The sequence below is a fragment of the Athene noctua genome, chromosome 2 (assembly GCF_965140245.1).
Source record: "Athene noctua chromosome 2, bAthNoc1.hap1.1, whole genome shotgun sequence".
Taxonomy (NCBI): domain Eukaryota; kingdom Metazoa; phylum Chordata; class Aves; order Strigiformes; family Strigidae; genus Athene; species Athene noctua.
The window spans coordinates 15,475,981-15,497,213 of NC_134038.1; the positions used below are offsets into that span (position 1 = coordinate 15,475,981).

Genomic DNA, 21,233 nt, shown 5'->3' on the forward strand with positions numbered 1-21,233 from the left:
GAGCTTGATCCTGCAGCAAAGTATTGCTCCTCTTTCACCTTCTCCCAGCTCTGAGTTTCCTCCTAAAGAACAAGCAAATGACCTGTCCATGATGTTTGTAGTGTTAAGGACACCTCTGGATTTTGTCAGCCAGGGGTCTCAGAATTTGAACTCTTGGTCTGGCAAGCATGTTTTGGTGACTTTTTGGGTCAGAAGTTAAGATGAGGTGTGGAGAGGTATGACTATGATTACCCACAGGAATGTTACTGTGCCTCTTCTGCACTGACCTGCTGTGAGTGAGGCTAGCAGACCTGGGCTTGAACTTCTAAAAGGCATTACTTTTCCTCAAGAAGCTTTGCCTTGAATTAGTCATTAATTCTTTATCATTACCCATTAATGATTCTAAAACCAAAGTGTTTAGCTTAATGAATTTATTACTAATGATCCTAAAATGTGTAATTCTGCTTAATTTTGAGGAATATCAATTCCCAGGAAGGGAACAATTCAGGATGAGATGTGTTGTGCTAAGTGAACTTGTTTGACCAAATACTCTCATAGCATAGTAGTGGAGCAATGAAAAGAAATGTGGTCCCACCCCTTCATTCATGGGTCCGAATCGTTCCCTGGAGGGTGTGTAGCACACGGATAATTTACTGCTGGTAATAACAGGTGGTTTTCTGGAGGAACAAGTAGCAGAGAAACTGGATTACAAGAGTGGCCTGAGTCACAGAGTCTCCTGAGATGCTTCTGCGTTGGTCATTGCTCAGAGATGAGCTTGGAGTCAAGCTAAACAACCAGCTAAATGATTTGGAGGATTTTTCTGTTGTGGGTGAGGTTGAGGAAGTATGACTGTTGTCTTGTTGCCTTTGCAGTGCTGTACACAGCAGTAGAATGGAGACTGGGAGCTGACCCTCTGCATTACTGGCTGATGGCATGTCTAGTTATTCGTATACTTAGAGGAAGACTACGTGCAACCAGTGCTCAGTGACCTGCAGGATACATTGCTGCGCTGTGTCTAGTGTTCAGCATTCTTCTTAGCCCCCAGATAGCATTCCTTCATTTTTAGTGTCAAGTGCGAAAGCAAATCTATAGACCTTCATTGCAGGGGCCCTGGGGTTTCTCTTGACATCTCCTGCTCTAAGATGAACAATGACTAAGAGCAGGCTCACTTTTGAAGCCAAAAGCGTTGCTGTGTCTGAAGAAAAGAGCTCCTTCAGTATAATCAAAGATATGAAAATGTGATCCATTGTGGACATACTGACATGGAGATCTGAGTAGCTGGGCACTGACAGCAAAGCCTTCATACTTGCTGCTTGTCATTTGTGGAGAGGCCTGCTGAAGTGCATGAGTGCATGAAGTGCTTGAAGTGCATGAAGTGCACTCAACCACACCTGTATCTGGGTTCTTGGGGGATAAAGCCTGTTCTGTAGCTGCTTCCTGTGTGGCAAAGGCACAGGTGATTTTAGCATTAGACATCAAACATCACTGACTACTGAATTAGGGAGTTGTTACGTTCCTAGAATGACTTGTTAAACCAGCAAGGCACACTGGTATGGCTGTTACTACATGTGCCTGCTTACAGCCTACAGCAATGGTGTTCCTTCCTTTGCTCTGTTCTCTTTGTGTAGACTTCTCTGTTTTTCACAGATTTTGGGGGACATCAGAGGCCAGAGCTTCTCCAACTATTCTCAGGTTGCCTACAAGCTGCGCAGGCTTGCATGCAGGTGTCTTTGCTAAGCTGATTCTTCACACCTCAGACCAGCATGATGGATAATAGAGTTGGAAGCAGAGGTAAGCAAGTCCTCCTCTGCATATCAGGCAATGTAATTGTGCAGCCAAATAAAGGACAGTATAAAAACTTCTGATGTAAGTTTGCAGTTGGCCCTGCTTTCCATAGAAGATTCAACCAGATGACCTCCAGAGATCCCTTCCAACTTAAATTACTCTATGATTCTAACAAAAGAAGGATTTTTTCAAGAGAAACTGCAGGTCTGTTCTCCCAGCTCTGAAGTCACCAGGGAAATTACTGGGACTTCAGTGCAGATCAATGAGTAAAGATCACAATTTTTCCATTAGTGGACTTTGTGAAGCACATCAGTAATTAATATACCAGTGAGTTTACTTTTTCTGGTGTTAGTGAAATCATACTCATCCCTGCATTGCTCTAAATTTGCCTCTAAATTACACTTTGAAATGCCCACCCTAAATTGCACATAGAAATGAAATAAAAATTCACAACTGGCTGGATACCTCCTGCAGACCTGTGCTGACTTTGTGGTCACTGCCATCGTAACAGTAGTTACTCTTGCTTAGCCCAGTGAGGTGAAGGCTGGATTGAGCCCTGTCCCTGGTTGTCTGTTCTCCCTACAGTGGATGAATGAGGAGGAGTTATTATATGTACAGCAGGTGCCAGGCACATTCTGCAGCCCTTTTATTTCCTCTTCTTGAGGAATTCACAGACGAAGTAGATGGTGACTTGGCACTCGGAGTCGTTCCACTCCCCCGTGCTGAGCATTTCCACACAGTCCTCATGGCCAGCTGGGTCATGGGGCTCCCCTTCCTTCCAGTTACTGTAGTTCTGCAGTGGGCTGTTGTCTGCGTACACAAACTGTCCTTCTTTTTCCATGTCATTCAGACCAATGAAGGCTCGGAAAAGGCCACTGCTGGAGATGTAGTCAGCAATCAGGGCGTTGGTTGCCTCATCTTTTGGCATGGCCAGCGTTCCTCCTCTGTCCCTGCAGTGGTTGAAGGCTTCTCTGTAATTCTTCTCTTCTTTCACGATGTAATAGAATTTCTCATCTGTCTCCCTGATACCTGCTATAACTTTAAAGGGCAAAAAAAATTTGCTTAATGGCATGACAACAGATACTGAACGTGCTTCTGTTCCAATATGTCAATGAGTTTATTTTTACATTAGAATTAATAAAAGGGAGAGAGGAAAAGTATTCCCACCACTGAATCTGTGATGAATGATGAGGACATGGCTGGAGACTGATGCTACTAATGGGACAGACAAGCACCTTGCACATGTTAGGACAGGAACTATTCAGTCCTGATTGGCATATGTCTCCTGTGGCACTTAAGTTTCGCTTGACAGATATCTAGTACTAATCAAATGAAGGCATGTTAAATGGTCAAATCACAGTGTCTAACTCTGGATCACCCCTGTCACTTTGCATGTTTGTGAAAGGGTGCCCTGCGATCGAAATGCAGGGGTATAGATAGCTTTTCAGGCCCTTTCCATATAGAGGAAAATCAATGGGACTGCTAAGATAAAACATTTTAAATACAACCTGATATTCAGAGCTGCTGTAGCCACTAAGTGGCATTGACTAGGAAGAAAACTGTGTCTGCTTAGCAGCTTTAAAAGGCGGACTTCTCAACCAGCATATATCCTAGTGAATTAAGCAGTGCCAAGGAGCATGCCTGGGCGGCTAGAAGTTGATTGTCCCTGTTGATGTATTGCTGGAATGGTCCTGAGCAGAGCTTTGGCCTGGGGCAACTAACACTCTCACAAAAAATTCATGAGTTACCCTGGCACAGTTTAGAAGTTAGTAGAGGGATACTCCTGATAATATGGTATTCAGTTTTGTAGGATTTATAATATAGATGAATGCTGTTCTGTGCTGGTTGTCCTCAGTGCCAGAGAACAGTCTCAAACACATTTAGTTTACTGATACAGACTTAGTCCTAGAAGCAGTGGTGGAGCCTTCTCAAAATCTCTGCTATGCCAGGAAACTCACTTCTTTCCATTCAGTAGGGGCAGTTTGCACTGTCCACCTGACAGCACAGCCTGCAAACCTGGCTTCTTATAACCCATGTCTTTGAGTGTTGGTCCCTTGTAACAGGAAAATGATGCTTGCACTGCGGGGAGCACTAGAAGGTCTGCAGCCTTCCTGCACAACAGAAAGATCAAGAGATTCCTACTGCTTTTCCTGCCTCTCTGGAGCAGATTGGCACAAACTTTTTTCCTTTCATTGCCTGCGTGGCTGCTGACCCTGAGCAGACTGACAGTGCAGAGGTGGTTAGCAAGCCATGCCTTCTGCTTTTCATGATTCTTTCTGTTGTGCTGTTGATAATTCCTGTATTGTTTTTGCTTTTAGTCATCTGCTGCTTATATCCTTACAGGTGTAAGACTGTCACTTTTCTGTATGTTTTTGGAGTGCCTTGCACAGTGGGACCATCTCTCTGGGTCATCTACAGATGCTGCCATAGAGCAGCAATGGCAGAAAAACAGTAATGATAAATGTTATAGGAAACAAATAAATCACATCAAATACATAAGGATCCTTACCGTTCTTTACAAACTTGATGGACGTGTTAAGACGAGCAACATTGATATTCAGTTGCCCAACAACTCTGCGGTATCTTCCACAGTCACAGACCGTGCCTGATGCAATACAAAGGATAGAGGATTTATCTGTTTAGAAGCATTTGTGTGTGCACGTGGAGGGTTGTCCATAGACCACTTCCAAACCTTCTGAAGACCTGGCGTCCACTTGTGGAGAGCCAGTCTCACCCTGCCCCACTGGCCATATTTCTGTTGATTAAAGCGCTTATTATTTTGGCTCTGTACTCTCCCTTGCTAACTGGCTTAAGAACCCCTACTTTTAAAATGCAGATAGAAGAGTTTGCCATCTTCTTTCCACCCATATCTCATTATTGATTACATCTAGCTGCAGCGATGTGACTTATCATGGTGATCACTACAGTGTTGCATCTGAATGCCAAAGGTCTACCTTTGTATCCATAAACAGCGCAGGTTCTCCGGCCTCCTAATAGAAACAACAGCATCCATTAAATGGGAAACTGCTGCTTTTTAGTGAAGGAGTTTTGTGAGTATGTAAAGGACTATATTAGTTAATTGCTGCATGCAGCTGTGGCACGGCAGCAATAGTCAATGCCAAGTCAAATAATCAATAACTTTCAAGCACTGAAGTCTCATTTATATTTTTGCTGGTAAACTGACATTTGGCTTGTTATAGCTTTTGTTTTTTCCTCTGTTATTCTCATGAAGAAAATAAGTTTCTGATGGCTTCCCATTAAGAACCAAACTGGCATCGCATATGAAATATCTTAAAAATAAACAGAATTGCACATTCAAGGTGGGAAAACATTTAAGGTTATTAGGACTGAGAAGAACTTTTTGGGTCATCAGATCCAAATTCTCCTCCTGTAAGCAAATGCATTGCATTCATCTGACAATAGATTATGCTCTCTAAAATCACATATTTTTTCATCCCCATGCTCCTATTAGGAAACTCTTAAGAGACTTCATTCCTTTAGTATTCAGAAATTTTCTTCTAGTTTCCAATATAAATGTCCTGAATAAATGGCCTGTCTATGTGTTAATTTTTATGATTGCCCATTGATTTAGGTAACTTTTCATGGTTTGTGTATGTTGGTATATTCATAGGCATCAGTTATGTCCCTAACAAAGCCTTTATTTTGCTTAACACAACTTTTTCAGTCTCTTTCTGTTAATCTATTCTCATGTTTTTCCATGGGCCTCAACATTTTGTGAAACTCTAGACAAATCAAAGACCCAGTAGACTTGAGCATTCTGCAGAGAAAGATATATAGCATACCTGCTTTTCCCTTTTTTCCAGAAACCCCCAATAAGCCTTTGGCTCCTTTGTCACCTGAATAAAGAGGAAATTATATTTTCAGATCTAAGACAGTGAACATGTTAGGGGAACATATTTGAAAAACCTGTTTAATAATATATTAACGGTGTGCTTCTAATAGAAGGCCCTGATGTACTCTACTGGCAGATGTGCCAATTCAAACAAACCATGATTAATTCTGGTGTATGGAAATAAGGAGAACCCTTTAATAGCTAACTTACTGATAACACAGGCATCTTGTTCTGCTGCTGGTTCCTGGTACCACTTACTTTAAATATAAACTGTAAAATGATTCTAAGAGGCTGAAAGCACTCAAGAAATCTGTGAGAGGTGAGACCTGGGTTCTCTCATTGCCTTGCAGGATAGAGCTCTTCCCTGGGTTCAGTAGCTCCATGATGGCACGAGGCAACAGATGAAGCTTGATGTGCACTAAGCCACTGAATTCATGTGTGCTACAGATGATGTGTGTGGGCAGCAGTCAGCACCTGCACGAATGAGGTCAGTAAGGAGCAGTGTTTCATTTCAGATATAGTTCATAGAAATGTGATTTATTTTGATCAAACCACTTTCCTCTCCTTCTGTAAATCATAAATATGATAGAAATACTTCTCCAAATACAAAGTGCTACTGTATAAGTAGCTTTAAAAGAATCTCAGCTGTAATTTGGATCAGGAACTACTGGAATTTATCTGAAATTCATGTCAGCTCTTTTGTGAATTAAAACCTTCAGGGGTCAAAAAATACTAATACTTGCTCTGCCTTGTTGATGGCCTTGTTTTGATGTGGTTTTTCCTTCATACATTTGTGGTTTTTTAAAGAAATTAGGTGTTGGCTCTCATTTTAATTAGCATTGCTTGACACTGCACACTTACAAGCTGAAATTTCACAGTTGCTTCCTTAAGAACTTGTATGTTTAATGGTAGATTTAAACAGTGTCTTAGTAACCTTTGCTTCTGCAAATAAAGAAAGAAAATGAGAAAAACTAGAAGGTGGTGATAAATCATACATTCAGGTTGAGAGAAAGCTTAATTTAAAAGCTCAGACCATTGGCTTACTTACAGATAAAGATATGCAATTTGTGGGATTCTTAAATTCTCCTCTCTTTTGGTGATTGAAGACATCTTAGGAGATAACTATCTGTGTTTTCAGTTGTCTAAGTGCTTCTGGAAATTGCTCCCTCAGGCCAAATTCTTTTGTTCTTCTCTGATACTGAGTCTGGCTAAAGGCCATCAAAGGCTTATTAAAAACATTTGTGTGAGAAGCTCACCGGGGAGATTGTTCTACCCAGTAACCTGCATCCATGCCTGCATTGACGCATTGGTTAGAGACCACAGAGATCCCTTTGGGGATGGTAGAGTCCTGGCTCAGCTTTCAGGGCAGGTCTCCTTATGGCAGAAGTAATATTCCATCTTAAGTAGCTCTTTAGGAATACTGGAAAGGAATGCCTAAGTCTCTTCTCAGATGACTAGATGATAATTTCATTACATTATTGTCCAGGTAGACTTGGAGTCTACCTTGATTTGCAAGTAGTTATCATCCCTGGTTATGTGAGTGTTTTCTTAAAACTCCTAAAATCCTTTCCTTACTGAGCTGTCCTGTGCATTGCTTGCTCACATGTCCCACAGCAGTGCAGGTGACAATGTGTGGCATCCTTAGCAGCAGCAGAACATTGACCTAGGCCTTTACCATTCAAAGCACAGGCACAAATTTGGCTTTCTCTTTTAGAGCATTTGGAGGATTTACTTCACAAGGGCTGGATTTCTCTCTTTTACTATCAAAGGGGATTGATTTCTTAACTCATAAAGCAATTTATTTTAGCCAAGTAAGTTGGATATACTGCACATAGGAAATAAAACAAGAATATGTCAGTTAGCTCTTGTCACCAATCTTTATGCATAACTTTATTTGGAGAGCATTGATCACAGCTGTTATTTGATATTACTCCATACCTGGAACTCTCACAAAACACATATTTACCTTAAGGGAAAAACAGGAAGGTTCCCAGACTAGAGCTTACCCTTTCCACCAATTGGACCAATTTTCCCAAGCATTCCCTGGTCACCAACATCCCCCACAGGTCCTTTGTTTCCTAAGAGAAGAAATAAAAAGGAAAATAGTATAGATGTTTTCTGTCATTTCTTTCCCAAGGCACTAATTAGGTCTCTACTGCTGCTATTTTTCCTGAGCATGGCCAGTCCACATGTGTGGCAAATGAGTGGAACCCCAAGGATAGTTGGAGGAGGACAGTGCAGGTCTCTGCTACTGTAGAATACAACAGTAGGACATTGCAAGGCACCTTAGTAGAACTGCCTGTTCATATGCCCAGAAATGGTGTGTTTTCTCACAGAAAATACAAACTGGAACTGTTAGTGAGTATTCAAATACTGATTTTGCTTCACAGCTGAACCAGGCTGACAGCAGGTTGTTTGGGTTTTTTTCTCCACCCCAGACAAAAGTCTTTCCTTCTTCCTTGAGGTGAAGTCCAGCTTTGCCGGGAATCCTTCTCAAAGCAGGACTGCAAATAGGGAGCTGCTAATTTTGCTGTATGTGCTTTCCCAGCCCTCAGAGCACCAAAATAATGGATGCCTTTTTAACTGATGAATAGTTTCAGTTCTAAAATAGCTGGCTAATGGTGACAGCCCAGTTTAGGGACTCTCGGTTTGCACACTGAATTTAACATGGCTAAGATGCTTTGTAAATGGTTGGTTACCCAATTCCCTTGTATCTTACCTGGTGTTGTTAAGGTAAGAGGGAAAAAGTCACATGAATGCATTTAAAAATGAAAAAGTTTTTTTATTATAATAATAATAACAGTATGATTTTAAAGTTTCTGTAAAAGTAAAAACTTTCCTGATTAAACCACTGTTGAAGAAGACAGACCATGGATATGTATTATCATTAAACTCTAATGATAAATTAAGCTTTTGAATTCGAGCATGCAGACAAGGCTGACACCATCACATCTGGTACTTCTGGATGTTCTGCCCCGTTCACACTGTGGATATGGGATATGTTTAATAGAGCCAAGTCCTGAGACATCTGTGACTCCTTGTTCTCAGCTCAGATGCTATTTGAGCAGAGGAACTTTGTTTCTCAGTGTATGCCTCCATTTGCTTTTCTGCAAAATAGGGACAACAGAGACCAAATTTTGTTGTGCATCCTGATGTATTATTAGGAACTAACTCTCAAAATTTAGTTTCAACTAAAGGATCATTTCACTAAGAGAACAGTAATGATTATATGTATGATCTTGGCCTTCTGTACCACACTCATGACAGCCACTTGGCAGAGGAGCAGTAAATGTAGTGGTTTATTACACGACTCTTTAAATTTATTGCCATATACAGCTGTCTTACATATCAGTAGGAATTGCACCGTGATCTCTGAGTATTGTTAGGTTCACTGATTAATGTTTGACAGGATTGTGAAATCCACTGGTGCAAGAGGAATGAAAAGCATTAAACATCACTGACCATATGCACCAGTACAGTTGTATATAGTATTTTTATACAAGTAATAGACAACAAACTGTTGTAAATACCTTTTGGTCCTTTTGGTCCGACCTTTCCTTGTTTGCCCACTTCTCCTCTATCTCCTTTTTCACCTCCATCCCCTTCCAAAAAAACAGAAAATAAAGCATCATGGTACATTTCTCTCAATGCAGTAAGTGCAACTGTACATTCTCAGAAAGTAAAGTTCACTGGGTTTTTTTCTACTAATTTCTTTCTATTTCACATTGAAGGCACAGTATCCATGGGATAAATTTCCAGAGAAGAGCTGATGAATCTGACCATAATTAGGAAAGGCTAAAAACTTTCCCTTTTGGAGAGGCTATTCCAACATGAGAATAACACACCATCAATTTCTAGTCCTAGCATTTAAGCCCTGTTAGCTATAAAGCTGATAAATAGCCAATCTTTCTCTGTTGGGAAACCTGCACACACATGGAAGAACTGCCAGATGAGGCAATAGGAATTTATTAATTGTTCATAGTGACTGTTCATAGTGCCTGTGTTCAAGGTATGCAGATGCTTTTGGAATGGGAGGAATGTAAATACATTGAAATACATCTTAACTTAGGCCTTTGCACTTAGTATGGCAGAAGTCTTGCCTTGAGTTTTTGGCAGGTGACATTTATATGTTGATATAACAAATGTGTTTTGCAATTACTCTGATGCTCTATTTTGAAAGCATCATACACTGAGCAGCTTAGAGTCTGAAGGACCAAACCAGCAACTAGTAGGAAGGAAATGTTATCTTATTAGGTAGCATACAATTTCACTTCACATTATGCAGGAAATTGGAGGCAAGATGATTTTCTTATCTTCTACTTCTTATTTTGAGCCAAATCCCAAGAACACCTTTCCTTTTTTTTTTTTAGACAAATGCTGAGGGGGGAAAACCCCTGCACCCCTTTGTACCAAACAACCAGCACTGCATACAGGCAGCCTGCGAAAGCCTCCCCCCCGTCCCCTACCCTTGTCTGCAATAAGCCTTGCCGTGCGGTGGGAAGCAATGGTCTTGTGGCCAAGACAGGATCTCATGTGTGAGCAGCAGCCGGTTGTGTCTGTGCCTGCAGCCCAGAGTGAAGAAGAGGCTGCAGTTCAGCATATGGAGACCCAAGGGAGGGAACTCTGGATGACAGCAAAAGAGAAGCAAGGACAGAACAGCATTATGTGACAAGACCAATAACCTGTCTCACTGGGAATGGTGCCTCCAGCCCTGGCCGAAGGTGTTCAGGGAACTGGGGGTGAGGTGACTGTGACCCAGGCAGATACTTCCAGCCTCCTGCAAGCAGTGGTTTAAAGGGCTTATCTGAGCGAAGCACTGCATCCAAGAACTCATGAACAGCCGCTAGTGATTCTTCCCTGCACAGATTAGTCATGTGCATCTTAAAACCGTTTATATTTTTGGCCCCTATAATATCCTATGGCAAAGAGGTCAATGATTTAATTATGTGCTGAGTGAGAAAGTAGCTTCCCATGATTGCTTTCAGACTGATCGTTTCATTGCATCTTATTTTCTGAAAAATACTGCCCATTCATTCCTGATTTAACTTCTACTTGAAGTAGCCATCGGCTATGTAGCCATAGGTGGTCTGTTCTGTGGGGTGATGACAGATGAGAAGTGATGCATATTAACTGCAGTATATAAAATGTAATATTAGCTGTTTGGCTCCTTTCCACGTCAGTTATGTGGACTGGGCTCTCTGTCTCTGTGTGCCAAAAAAAACTTCAGTGTTGGGACTCTATTGTGGAGGGCAGACTCACCCCATCATTCAGGATGCCTTATGAGGGGGATGGTCAGTGGTCCAAGCTGAGGAAGATAAAAGGCTGAACTTCTGTCTGCATTAGAGGAGGAAGCATTTGCTAGAAGGATGGACAAGGAGGAAATATGATGTGGGGTGTTTGCTGGCTCACTCGAGTGCTTTGTTTCTGTTTAACACCAGATGCTACAGGACAAAGTAGGAAGGGAAAAGCCAGCAATAGAAAATGTAAACGTTTCTATTTTCATTAGATCTTAAAAAATGCTGGAAAAATCAGTATATATTTCATTATATATATCAGTATTATTAGTATTATCTATATATTAGTATTATCAGCTCCTTAAATATCCCGTTGAAGCTGTGGGTCTGAGCCTGGAGCTGATGGAAGGATGCCTTTCTTGTACTGGGTTCTTGTCTAGAGATCATCAAGCAACAGAGCCAGAGAATGTACAGCTTAATTTTGCTGTTGACCTCAGTGCTAACAACATTTACAACTGAGAAACCAAGAAATCGCCCTTTCCAAAACCATCTATGAAACCCTTGAGAAAACTCTAAAAGTCACTTCTCAGTAGTTCAGAAATTCAGAAAAGATTCCCAGAGGCTGACACAGGGCTTGTGAAACGAAACTCCAGGAGAAGGTTAAAAGCTGATCTGATCACAGTCTGCGAACCAGTGCAGGGGGAGAAGTGTGTGATAGTAAAAAGGAATCAGGGTATGATTCAAAGGCTGGAAAAGCTGGATGACTCCTGACTAGAAATGCAACATGAGGATATTTAACAAATGGATCATGCTCTCTAGAACAGGAGGGAGAAGTAGGAAGCTCTTCATGCCCAACCTTTCCCCATGCAATGAATTCCTTTGTGTAAGGTATGCTGTAACTCTGGGTCTGGGGTAGAAACTGCTGAGGGAGTTTCTTTGGCCTGTGTCATGCAGGAGACCAAAACAGATTCCTGCTGACCTTCCAAACCAGGGGACTGCCCATCACCCAGGCAGTTACCACCTCTTTCAGGCCAGCTAGTTAACATTCTCCATGGCTTGCAGACTGCTCGGGTTAAAGGCTCTAGAGACACTGTTTTCTGCAGAAGGAAGGCCTCTGTAAGAAAAATGCTTTTTTTTTTTTTTTTTTTTTATTTTATTTTTAAATAAAAAACATTGTTTAGACAGTTAATCTTAGAAATAGAGCATAGGAAAGAAGGTCAATGTACCAGTGGAGAAGCTGTGATTATCTACTTTCTGAAGATGTTTTCTGAAAGACTTTGGAGCAAGCTTTTCACACACAGGGCTGCTGGAGATGAAGCTAGGTTGCCCTGTACGGGCCATCAGACTGAGCGCCTGACAGATGAAAGGGGTAAAAGGTGTGGGAAAATTTGTTCTGAAGATTTTGAGAGATTAGGGAGTGTCTCAACTTTTATTGCTAATACCTCATGTAGTCCCAGTTTTTGCTCAAGCCCTCTAAAAGCCTAAGGGAGAGGGAAGTAAGATCTATTCCCTGTTTCATCTTGGCGCAAAGCAGCCTACTACACTCTGCCTTAGTTTCCCTGCCTAGAAAAATGGGAAGAATGATAATTTGTGTACGTGTAAGGGAGAGAAATCCTGCTTTTCTCCCCATATTGTAACTGACAATGTGTAAGCTATTACAAAGCAAGAGTAGAAGCTAAGAGTATTAATTAGTGGTACCATGTCATTGTTAATTTAAGGCTGGATTATGCCCAGTGCTTGATCATATGGTGTTACAATTATAAATGCATTGTGCCCTTCTTTAGCTGTTGTGTGCAGTGATCTCAGATTTTGACAAGAAACGTGAACCCTTGGGTTATGCTCCCCCCTTGTGGTCTCGCTATGATTTACAACCAGGTACGAGGGACGGTGAGAAGCTGGCTGACTTTGTTGATGGCAGGGGTTGAGTTGGCTTTGTCTCTAATTTATAATATGCATCTCTCCCTTTCCTCTGGGTCTTCATGTGGACAGACCATCCCACTGTATTAGCCACTTTTTTGTAATCTTCCAGAAAGCTGAATCTAAATCCTGGCAGTATTCTGGGCTGGGTTTTTGAATTTTGTATTACTGTGCTTTGTGCAACGTGAGTTTTCTTAGAGAAAAAACCCCATCCGATCACTGACCTCTTATGCTTATAGTCTATACCTTTGTGCTGCTTTAAACTTGGGGCAGTGTCAGGTTAAGTTTTAGCCTAATTAGCAGATTTTGACCTTAAAGCTGTGGTTGCAAGGATGTCAGATAATGCATTGCACTGGCATTTGAAGCATGGGTGAAGCACCTGGAACCAGTAGCTGAAGCAAAACCATTTCACAACCTTGTTAATATTCCCTCAAGCTGATTCACTTCTTCTGTGTCACAGATTTAAAATACCAGATTATTAAAGTGAACACATGAAACGATAAATTACTAGACTCTTCCAGCTTGGGACTGTGTGAGACAGAAGGAAAGCAGAAGCCATAAGCAGTAAATTACTTTTGCAGTCATTAGAAAATTTTAATTGTAATTGAGAAGGAACCCCAGTCCCTCCTTCTCCTATAAACAAGCTCAGGAAAATTCTGAAGTTCTAATAATCAGCAGGATTTTTTAGGCAGTTGAAAGGGTCTGTGCCTCTTTAGGAGTTTCACTGAATAACACAACTTTAGAGAGGTTAAATTTGCTAAGAATTAAATTAGTAAGAATTTACTGACATTCAGATGACTTAGATTTCCCTGCTGAATCTTTTGCAGGCAATTTATTGGGTTTGTATTCACAAATGGAGGAAATTTCCAGGTTAAATTGTTCACATATTTTTAGTGACTTCCCAAGTCTTGTGATCAAGGGCTGACCCTGGTTCTTGGAGAATCAAGATGTAATTCTTAGAGATTATGGAGCCCACACTTAGCTGTAGAGGCAGCCCTGCATCAGGGTGAGAAGATGTCTGCAGGATGCCTAAAGGATAAAGCTGAGAGGTGAAACTCCTAGCTGGGGTTATGCATGTGTCTCTCTGGGAGCACACAGCAGCCAGCCTTTTAACTCAGAGCTCTGCTGAAAGACTCCCTGGGTCCACACAGGGCTTTACTGAGACACGCCACCAGATGTGCTGGCAAGTCATGACTTCAGGTCAGCTCCAGTTCCTGTCTTCTGACCAAAAATACTACAGAAATATTAATGCTTTCTCAGCCTCTCTTTTGCAGGTATGCTTTTCTTCACACCCCAGAGCACACCCACCATTTCAAATGATAGAAACACAACATTTGCTGGGCTGGCGCACAGTTGTCCTCCTATATCAGACACCTTGAATTTAAAAAAAAGTCCACCACCAGCCAGAAAGTCCTTGAAAGGCTGTGGAGGCATGGCTGATTTGTTGTGAGGGGAGGGCAGTCTGGTTAACCTTGATTAGTATGGGCATGGCTGCTTTGCACTGCCTTATGCATTTAGCATTTCTGGGCATGAGCAATGTCCCACCACAAAGATTTTGTATGGAATCTGTTATGCAGTTTTACCCTCTCATCATGCATGAGACAGTTCTTCTGAGCTCCGTGTTTCATGCTCTTAGTCCCACCTGAGGTGGCATAGGGACCCACCCCTCCTCCACAGAGTGTGAAGAGTACAGGTGGTTTCTGCCTGTCCTGAGTGTTAAACTAAAGGGATAAGGAGATGTGCATAATTCTGAAACCCTGAGACTCCCCCAGAAGCAACCGAATGCCTTGCCCTCCTAGAAGAGACTTGCAGATAAGCACAGGATTAGCTCTCATCATCTTCAGTCTGCAGGCTGTGGACACAGCAACCCTGGCCAGGCGGGGAAACTTTGCAGCACTTGCACATGCACAGTCTCTAATTGAGAGGTTTTGTCACCAGAGGGAGTCGCAGACTCCAAGAAATAAGAAAATACAGCCCAGTTTGTCTTTCCAGTGTACAAGCGCGTCACAACTACGTCAATGGAAAGCCTCAAAATTTCCTCTAATTGCACTTTCAGTGTCTTTTAGATCCTTAGCAAATTTCCCATAGCAGTAGGGATTCTTGCTTTCAAGCTATATATGGCCAGTGAGGACAGGATTTTCTGCCTATCTATCTGACGTGATGTCCTCTTCTCTGTTCTTCCTCCTCCCTTCAGCCCCCAGCACTGGCCTGCATGCCTCCCTCCCCTCTGTCTGGTGTTGAGCACTCTTCTGACCCTGTGTTTAAGGAATTCAATTCACTAAACAGAGTAATAAAGCAAATAATACATGTTTTTAGTAAGTGATCTGAATCAGCTCAGTGTGAAGTCTGATGAGTAAACAGCAGAGCCAGCACAAGGTGAAGGTAGGACCACATGGTCAGAGTGGGGGAACAAGAAGATATTGGGTCTCCCTTTCTGGCAGAAAACCTGGCAGATGAGTGCAGCTGTAGTGTGCAACTGCACCCATACCCACTCTCCCAGATGTTCTGCAGGAACATGTAGGGCTCCCACAGATTCCACCATGAGAAATAAAGCTTTTTGCTCACAAGTTCCTGGACCTGTCTTTTTTCACCCAGGTCCAATTTAGATAGCAGGGGCTGGTGAAATAGAAAGAATCTTCAAGAATAAACTGGATTCTCTGCTCACTTTTCTGCTTTCCACTTACAAATGTCCACTAACTTGAGTGGAAATACCCTCTTCTATTGCAATGCAGGAGTGTCATGGTTTAACCCCAGTCAGCAACTAATCCCTACCCAGCTGCTCGCTCACTCTCCCCTGGTGGGATGGGGGAGACAATCAGAAGAGTAAGAGTAAGAAAACTCATGGGTTGAGATAAAGACAGTTTAATAGGTAAAGAAAAAGCTGTGCACAGAAGCAAAGTAAAACAAGGAATGAATTTACTTTTTCTCATTGGCAGGGAGGTGCTCAGCCATCTCCAGGAAAGCAGGGCTCCATCACAGGTGATGGTTACATGGGAAGACAAAATGCCATCACTCCTAATGTCCTTCCCCTTCCTCCTTCTTCCCCCAGGTGTATATGCTGAGCATGATGTCATATGGTATGGAATATCCCTTTGGTCAGTTGGGGTCAGCTGTCCCAGCTGTGTCCCCTCCCAACTTCTTGTGCACCCCCACCCTACTTACTGGTGGGGTGGGGTGAGAAGAAAAGGCCTTGACTCTGTGTAAGCACTGCTCAGCAATAACCAAAACGTCCCTGTGTTATCAATGTTGTTTTCAGCACAAGTCCAAAACACAGCCCCATGCTAGCTACTATGAAGAAAATTAACTCTGTCCCAGCCAAAACTGTCACAAAGAGACAGACCCAAGCCTTCAGTAGGCTCAGCAAAGCTCTGCTGTCTTATATTATTTGAAGTGTTGGCCTTTGTGCATGACTGTGATGTAGATTATTTCTTTAATAACACAGAAATAATCTAAATTATTCCTGATTCTCTTTTCACTTGATGGGCCCAATTTAATTTTCCCGGCTATTTCCCTGCCATTCTGACATGATGTCAGAGACCCATGAATTATGGTGGCTTCAGTGAGGAATCAGACTGACATTGGTAAGAAATACAGACCCAATATCTTTTGAATTTATGTGCTTAAGTCCTCACATACATGCTTTGTAGCTCAGGCTGATAAACTTCAGAAACTTAATGTATGCTAAAATGAGGAAGTCTAAAAGAGATGAAAACCAGAATTATGTGTTGCAATTAACGGGCTCTTCAGATCAAATGTGAGGTGTTAAGAGGCAAGTTTAGTTATAGGTTTGAACAGCCTATAGGATGTGGTAAGGCATTTTATATTTTTGGAAGGAAATGTGGATAACAGCATATCTGGTTTCTGAGGGAGTTTGATATTTTCCAGGAGTGGAATTGCGTAAGTGCAATTAAAGCTGAGAGATGGACAGCTATACTGGACACCACAGTAAATGCTATTTTGAGGTGCCAGCCAATGTCATAGAGTTTATAAGCATCATTTGTCAGAAATAATAATAAGGAAATGTTTTACATCTAAATTGGTATGGGAAACTCCCGGTGTTCTTCAGATTTCATCTCGTTCCAGTTTCTCAACCTGGATCTGATTCAATACCTTTGAAGTTCCTGTGTGTGGATTTCAAAGGAAATGAGCTGGGACTTAGGAGATCTAGAGCCAGTCTTCTGAAGCAGTGAGCTCCCACAAATCCACTTGAAATCGGTTCTGCAGAGCCAGCCCCCGCCCCAGTCATCTGCTTCCCCTGCTCATGCTTTTAACGGGAGTTTAGGAGTCAAAATTTGGGGCCCTCTGCTTATTTCTGCCGTCATGTTGCTGCTTATTGATTTACTCAGACCAGGTCAGATCCCATCTCACCTATGTCAATATCCCATGTTTAAAACTTCCTTTGCAGGTTAGACAAAACTGAGCTCGCAGTCTCCAGGCAAAAGCAGGCTAGAAGAAAGGACAAACCTGGAACACCGGTCGAAGGCAGAGCCCAGGGGAATGGAGCCTGGTGTTCCTGCTCTGCCAGGGCATGGACCGACAACGATGCTTTTGCTCTCACTGCGTTAGCTGCTGCCTCCTGCCAGTCCCAGGTCCTCTCTTAGCAGCAGCAACAGCTAGGCTGCTTCTGGGCTTGGAATGGTGGAAAGCAAACAATAGGACCATGTCTAATTTTGCTAGGCGAAGCACTTGGCCTCCCTGGAAAATCCGTTGTTTTGTTTATGCTTGATCTGGTTCTCTTTGGACCCAAGAAATTGATGGAGTACAGAACTTGGCCTTTATTGCCCTAGTTACTCAGCTGTGGATCAGCATTTTCAGAGGTCCTGTGGCACAGCACTCCAGCTAAGACCAAGTTGTTAGTAAATATCTTGGGTCAAACACCAAAAGTCACTTGTTATGAATACTGAAAATCTGGTTTGGTCCAAAGCATATATTTTTTTGCCTTTTTGGTTTCCTTGGGTATTTCAGTAATAGTCCTAGAAAATGCCTCACATATTTCTGTTTTTAACTTCTATATAAGTGCACCTCAAAAGCTTTTTCAGGAAGGCAGAACAAGACAGTCATTGCACTAGGGCTATGTTCATTAAAATAATATATTTTTGAGAAGAAACCCGAGCACTGCCTAGAAAAGGAAACTGGGAGAAGAGTGCCAGCTTTTGCTTTTCTCTTACCCATTTTTTCCCTTTTTATGGAGTGCCTGTTTGGAAAATTCTTTTTGCATAGTTCTTTACAAACAGACTTCAACTTTCACGTGCTTGCACCAGCGATGGCAAAGCAGCAGGTCGATGGAGGAGGTCCGGGATTGCAAGGCGCCTGGTTTGCGTGACGCGGAACCACCAGAGGTCAGACTTAACCTCCGATTCCTTTCTAATGCTGAGCGGTTTAATTCAGACTGACTTCCATTATTGCAACAGACAGTGCCAACGGCTTACAGGACATTTACTGGATTCCTACTGCTCCTGGGAGACTGCATCCTTCCAGAGTATTTTCTAGTGCTTTGTATTATACACAAAGGCTTCTGGTTTTGCCTCATGCTTTTTCAGAGCTGGTGGGACTGTCACAGCTGGTTTGAAGACTTTCCTGATAATCAGCCTGGAATTACACTTTCTTTTCATCCCATCACTCATATCATACTTTTTGTGACATCTCATGTATGAGCATAACAAAGAGTATATTTTTGAAGTGGAAGAATTTGGCTTGCACAAATTAACTTGGACAAGTTACATGTGGCTTGTAAAGAAGTGGCCCATTTTCACAACACTAATGACCATTTTTGAACAGGTGATTTTCAGGGTGAGCATGTGGAGAGGTCAGGTGTTTACTTCTGTAGAAACTGTGAATGCCTAGATGATGAAGTGAGTAATGCAACCTCCAGTAGTTCAAGAAATGAAAGCTTATAAATTCTGAGCCTCTCCGAACAGCCTCACTTCTCCCTCAGCTTTCTCCACTCCATGGTGCTGTGTGCTGGGAACAGTATTTGTGCTGCATAGAAGCAGGGACCATCCCACTTGCAGCCCACATCTAGCTGACCAGCCAATTTGTGCCTTGTACTGGGATAGGTAAGGTGGGACAGTTGCTTTGGTCCATTAGACACTACCATGTTTATATGGAAGGAGAAAGTTGCCACAACAGGAATCTGGCTGGTGGTGGTAGATAAAGCTGGCCAACGTACTGTGTGAGCTCAGCACTTCTGTCTTGCGGGAGCACCACTGTGATCTACCATAGCTGAAGGTGCTGAGCAGATGGAGGTGAGGGGGTGAAACTTGTGCAGGGTGGGTCAAAACCCATTTTTGGGAGAATGGTGGACAAAGGGGCACAACAGATGTAGCACAGAAAATAAAACTCACACAACAGAAGTCAGAGGTTTGTCCATTGTTAGGGTTAAAGTTTGAGCAGCGGTGTTGCCTGTTGCTGTGATGCGGTCGTAGGCGGGGGATTCTGAGTCCATAGACACAAGATGGATAGAGGAAAACTGGAAGCAGGACAGACTTTCTTCTGCCATATTAGGTCAGCATGCTTCATCCTTGAATACAAGGGATGCCTGAGTAGTAACAGGGGAGTTCACTCACCCAGCCTGCTCACTCTTTAATTGCCCTGATTGTTTTGACTGTCAGTCACCAGTGCCATCGAGAGCCACTTGTAACTGTCCTGGATGAGCTTAGCTCTGGCAGGAATTGAAATTAGTCTATAGGATCATATCACATAGGCTGCAAAATTTATTTGATGACCTGCACTGGATATGAGCCAGTAATTTGGAGGTTATTCCTCCAATGTTACTTGATCCTCCTTTTACCAATCATGTAGCTTGGGTATGGTAATCTAATTTTAAAGTAGTAGTGAGGACCATGCCAATGTACTGTTTGGCTCCTCTTGTGTCTTGGTGTCAGCCAGGAGGCAGCAGGACTGGTAATGACTAAATCCTGACTTTCTCAGTATCACGCTTGCAGAGAACCATAATATCTAACCTTTAAATGCTCCCTATACAAACTAGACCACAGAAACCAGCGGGAGTCCCAGCTACTCTTGTGTTGTCACCAGACCATTAGCCCTGTGACTTGCTACACACAATTCTGTCAAACTTTGTTCTCCAGCCTGCCATTATTCAGATACTAACTAAACAAACTCCCACTAGCTCCCTTGGGGATCATTACATCTCTCTGCATTTATGCTGTGGCAGCAAAAGTTTAAGCTTGGATTGTAATCATACAGAAATTAACTTGCTGATTAAAAATGGTCCTTTAAGCAACGTGCATTTGAATAATCCATCATAAAAACAAATGAGTCTGTAGCAGTGCTTTTGACTTGATAATCTTTTTTCTGCTTAAAATTTAAATCAGTTGCTTTTTTTTTCTCTCAGTTTGTAGCCTATAGAAAAATGCAATGAATTACTAAAAAGAAAGCAATATCTCAAACTGGAATAGCGGTGGTGTGGAATATATATTTTAGATCTGTCACTGCAAGATAGATCTGTATGTCATGGACCTAATTTTTGGCTGAGATACCCTCCAGGCTTTTCCATTTATGTTAGTTGTGTTACACAAAAATTAAGTTAATGCAGAAAATTTGATTTCAGATATTTGCAAAGTGTTTTGAAGATAGAAGACCTGCACATGCCAGAGCTGATCTGGTTCTTGTTGAAATCTGTAGCAAAGGTCCTGTTTAATTCAATAAGAGCTGCTGGATCAGGTCTGAGTGCAGCAGAGCTGTGTTTACAAGTAAACATTTGAATGACAGTTCAGTCATTTTAAATATTGCATAACTCTCCCTACCTGTAGGTGCAAAGCGAACCATTAACAGTTCACAATAGGTGGCTACTTTTAGACAAAGTCACTCAATTTGTGGCTGCTAGCTGAACCGGTTGTGGGATGGATATAAGAATTAAGAGAAGATTTATGTGGCTGGAGAAAGATGCAAAAGGATACCTCTAATTTATAAGAGAATATGTGACACTGTTCCTGAAACTAAAGAAAAGCAGATTTAAATCTCCTTGCTTCATCACTTTTCCCCATCACAGTTCCATTTTTCTAGATATTTGTACAGTCTGCAGTAATTCATTTCTTTCATTCCCAGCCCATGCCACAAGCCCTCCATGTCTCTATTTTTAAAAATCAGCATTTATCAGTACTGGTCTCAGCATTAGTAACCTGATATTCCTCACCTTTTGGTCCAGGTAAAATTGTGTGTGTCGAGCAGACATCTGTTGTAGGTCGATTGTCAACATCAAAACCAAAAATCTGAACTTGGAAGATAAAAAGCACTACTAGGGTTCCGTATTTCCTTAGCTGTTGTTCTTTCTTGCTGCTCATCCTTGCAGCTTCTCAGGAAATGCCTTTCGTTGTTACAGTCTTAAGAAATGTAGCTGACTCAAAAATAAATGCTCCACTAACTGAAGCAGTGCAAAGAATGGGAGCTACATGCAAGAACAGCTAAATAAAATGAAGAAAGGAGTTCTATGATGCTGTAGTTAT

General features: G+C 42.1%; 1 protein-coding gene across 1 annotated transcript; it reads right to left on the reverse strand.

Moving 5' to 3' along the window:
- Nucleotides 1–301: 301 nt before the first annotated feature.
- Nucleotides 302–21,140, reverse strand: COLEC10 (collectin subfamily member 10). Its single transcript, XM_074897596.1, has 6 exons — nt 20,924–21,140; nt 9,148–9,219; nt 7,624–7,695; nt 5,568–5,621; nt 4,274–4,369; nt 302–2,802 (listed from the first exon to the last, which is right to left on the reverse strand). The coding sequence occupies exons 1-6, from the start codon at nt 21,069–21,071 to the stop codon at nt 2,411–2,413; spliced, it is 834 nt and encodes a 277-aa protein (XP_074753697.1). The 5' UTR covers nt 21,072–21,140; the 3' UTR covers nt 302–2,410.
- Between the last annotated feature and the right edge of the window lie 93 nt (nt 21,141–21,233).

Excerpts from the sequence above, each read along its gene's own strand:
- COLEC10 (XM_074897596.1), bottom strand. The coding sequence starts at position 21,071 with ATGAGCAGCAAGAAAGAACAACAGCTAAGGAAATACGGAACCCTAGTA. Across the intron at positions 7,696-9,147 it reads CGGACCAAAAGGACCAAAAG|GAAACAAAGGACCTGTGGGG; the intron begins GTATTTACAACA and ends TTCTTCTCTTAG. Across the intron at positions 2,803-4,273 it reads CATCAAGTTTGTAAAGAACG|TTATAGCAGGTATCAGGGAG; the intron begins GTAAGGATCCTT and ends TGCCCTTTAAAG.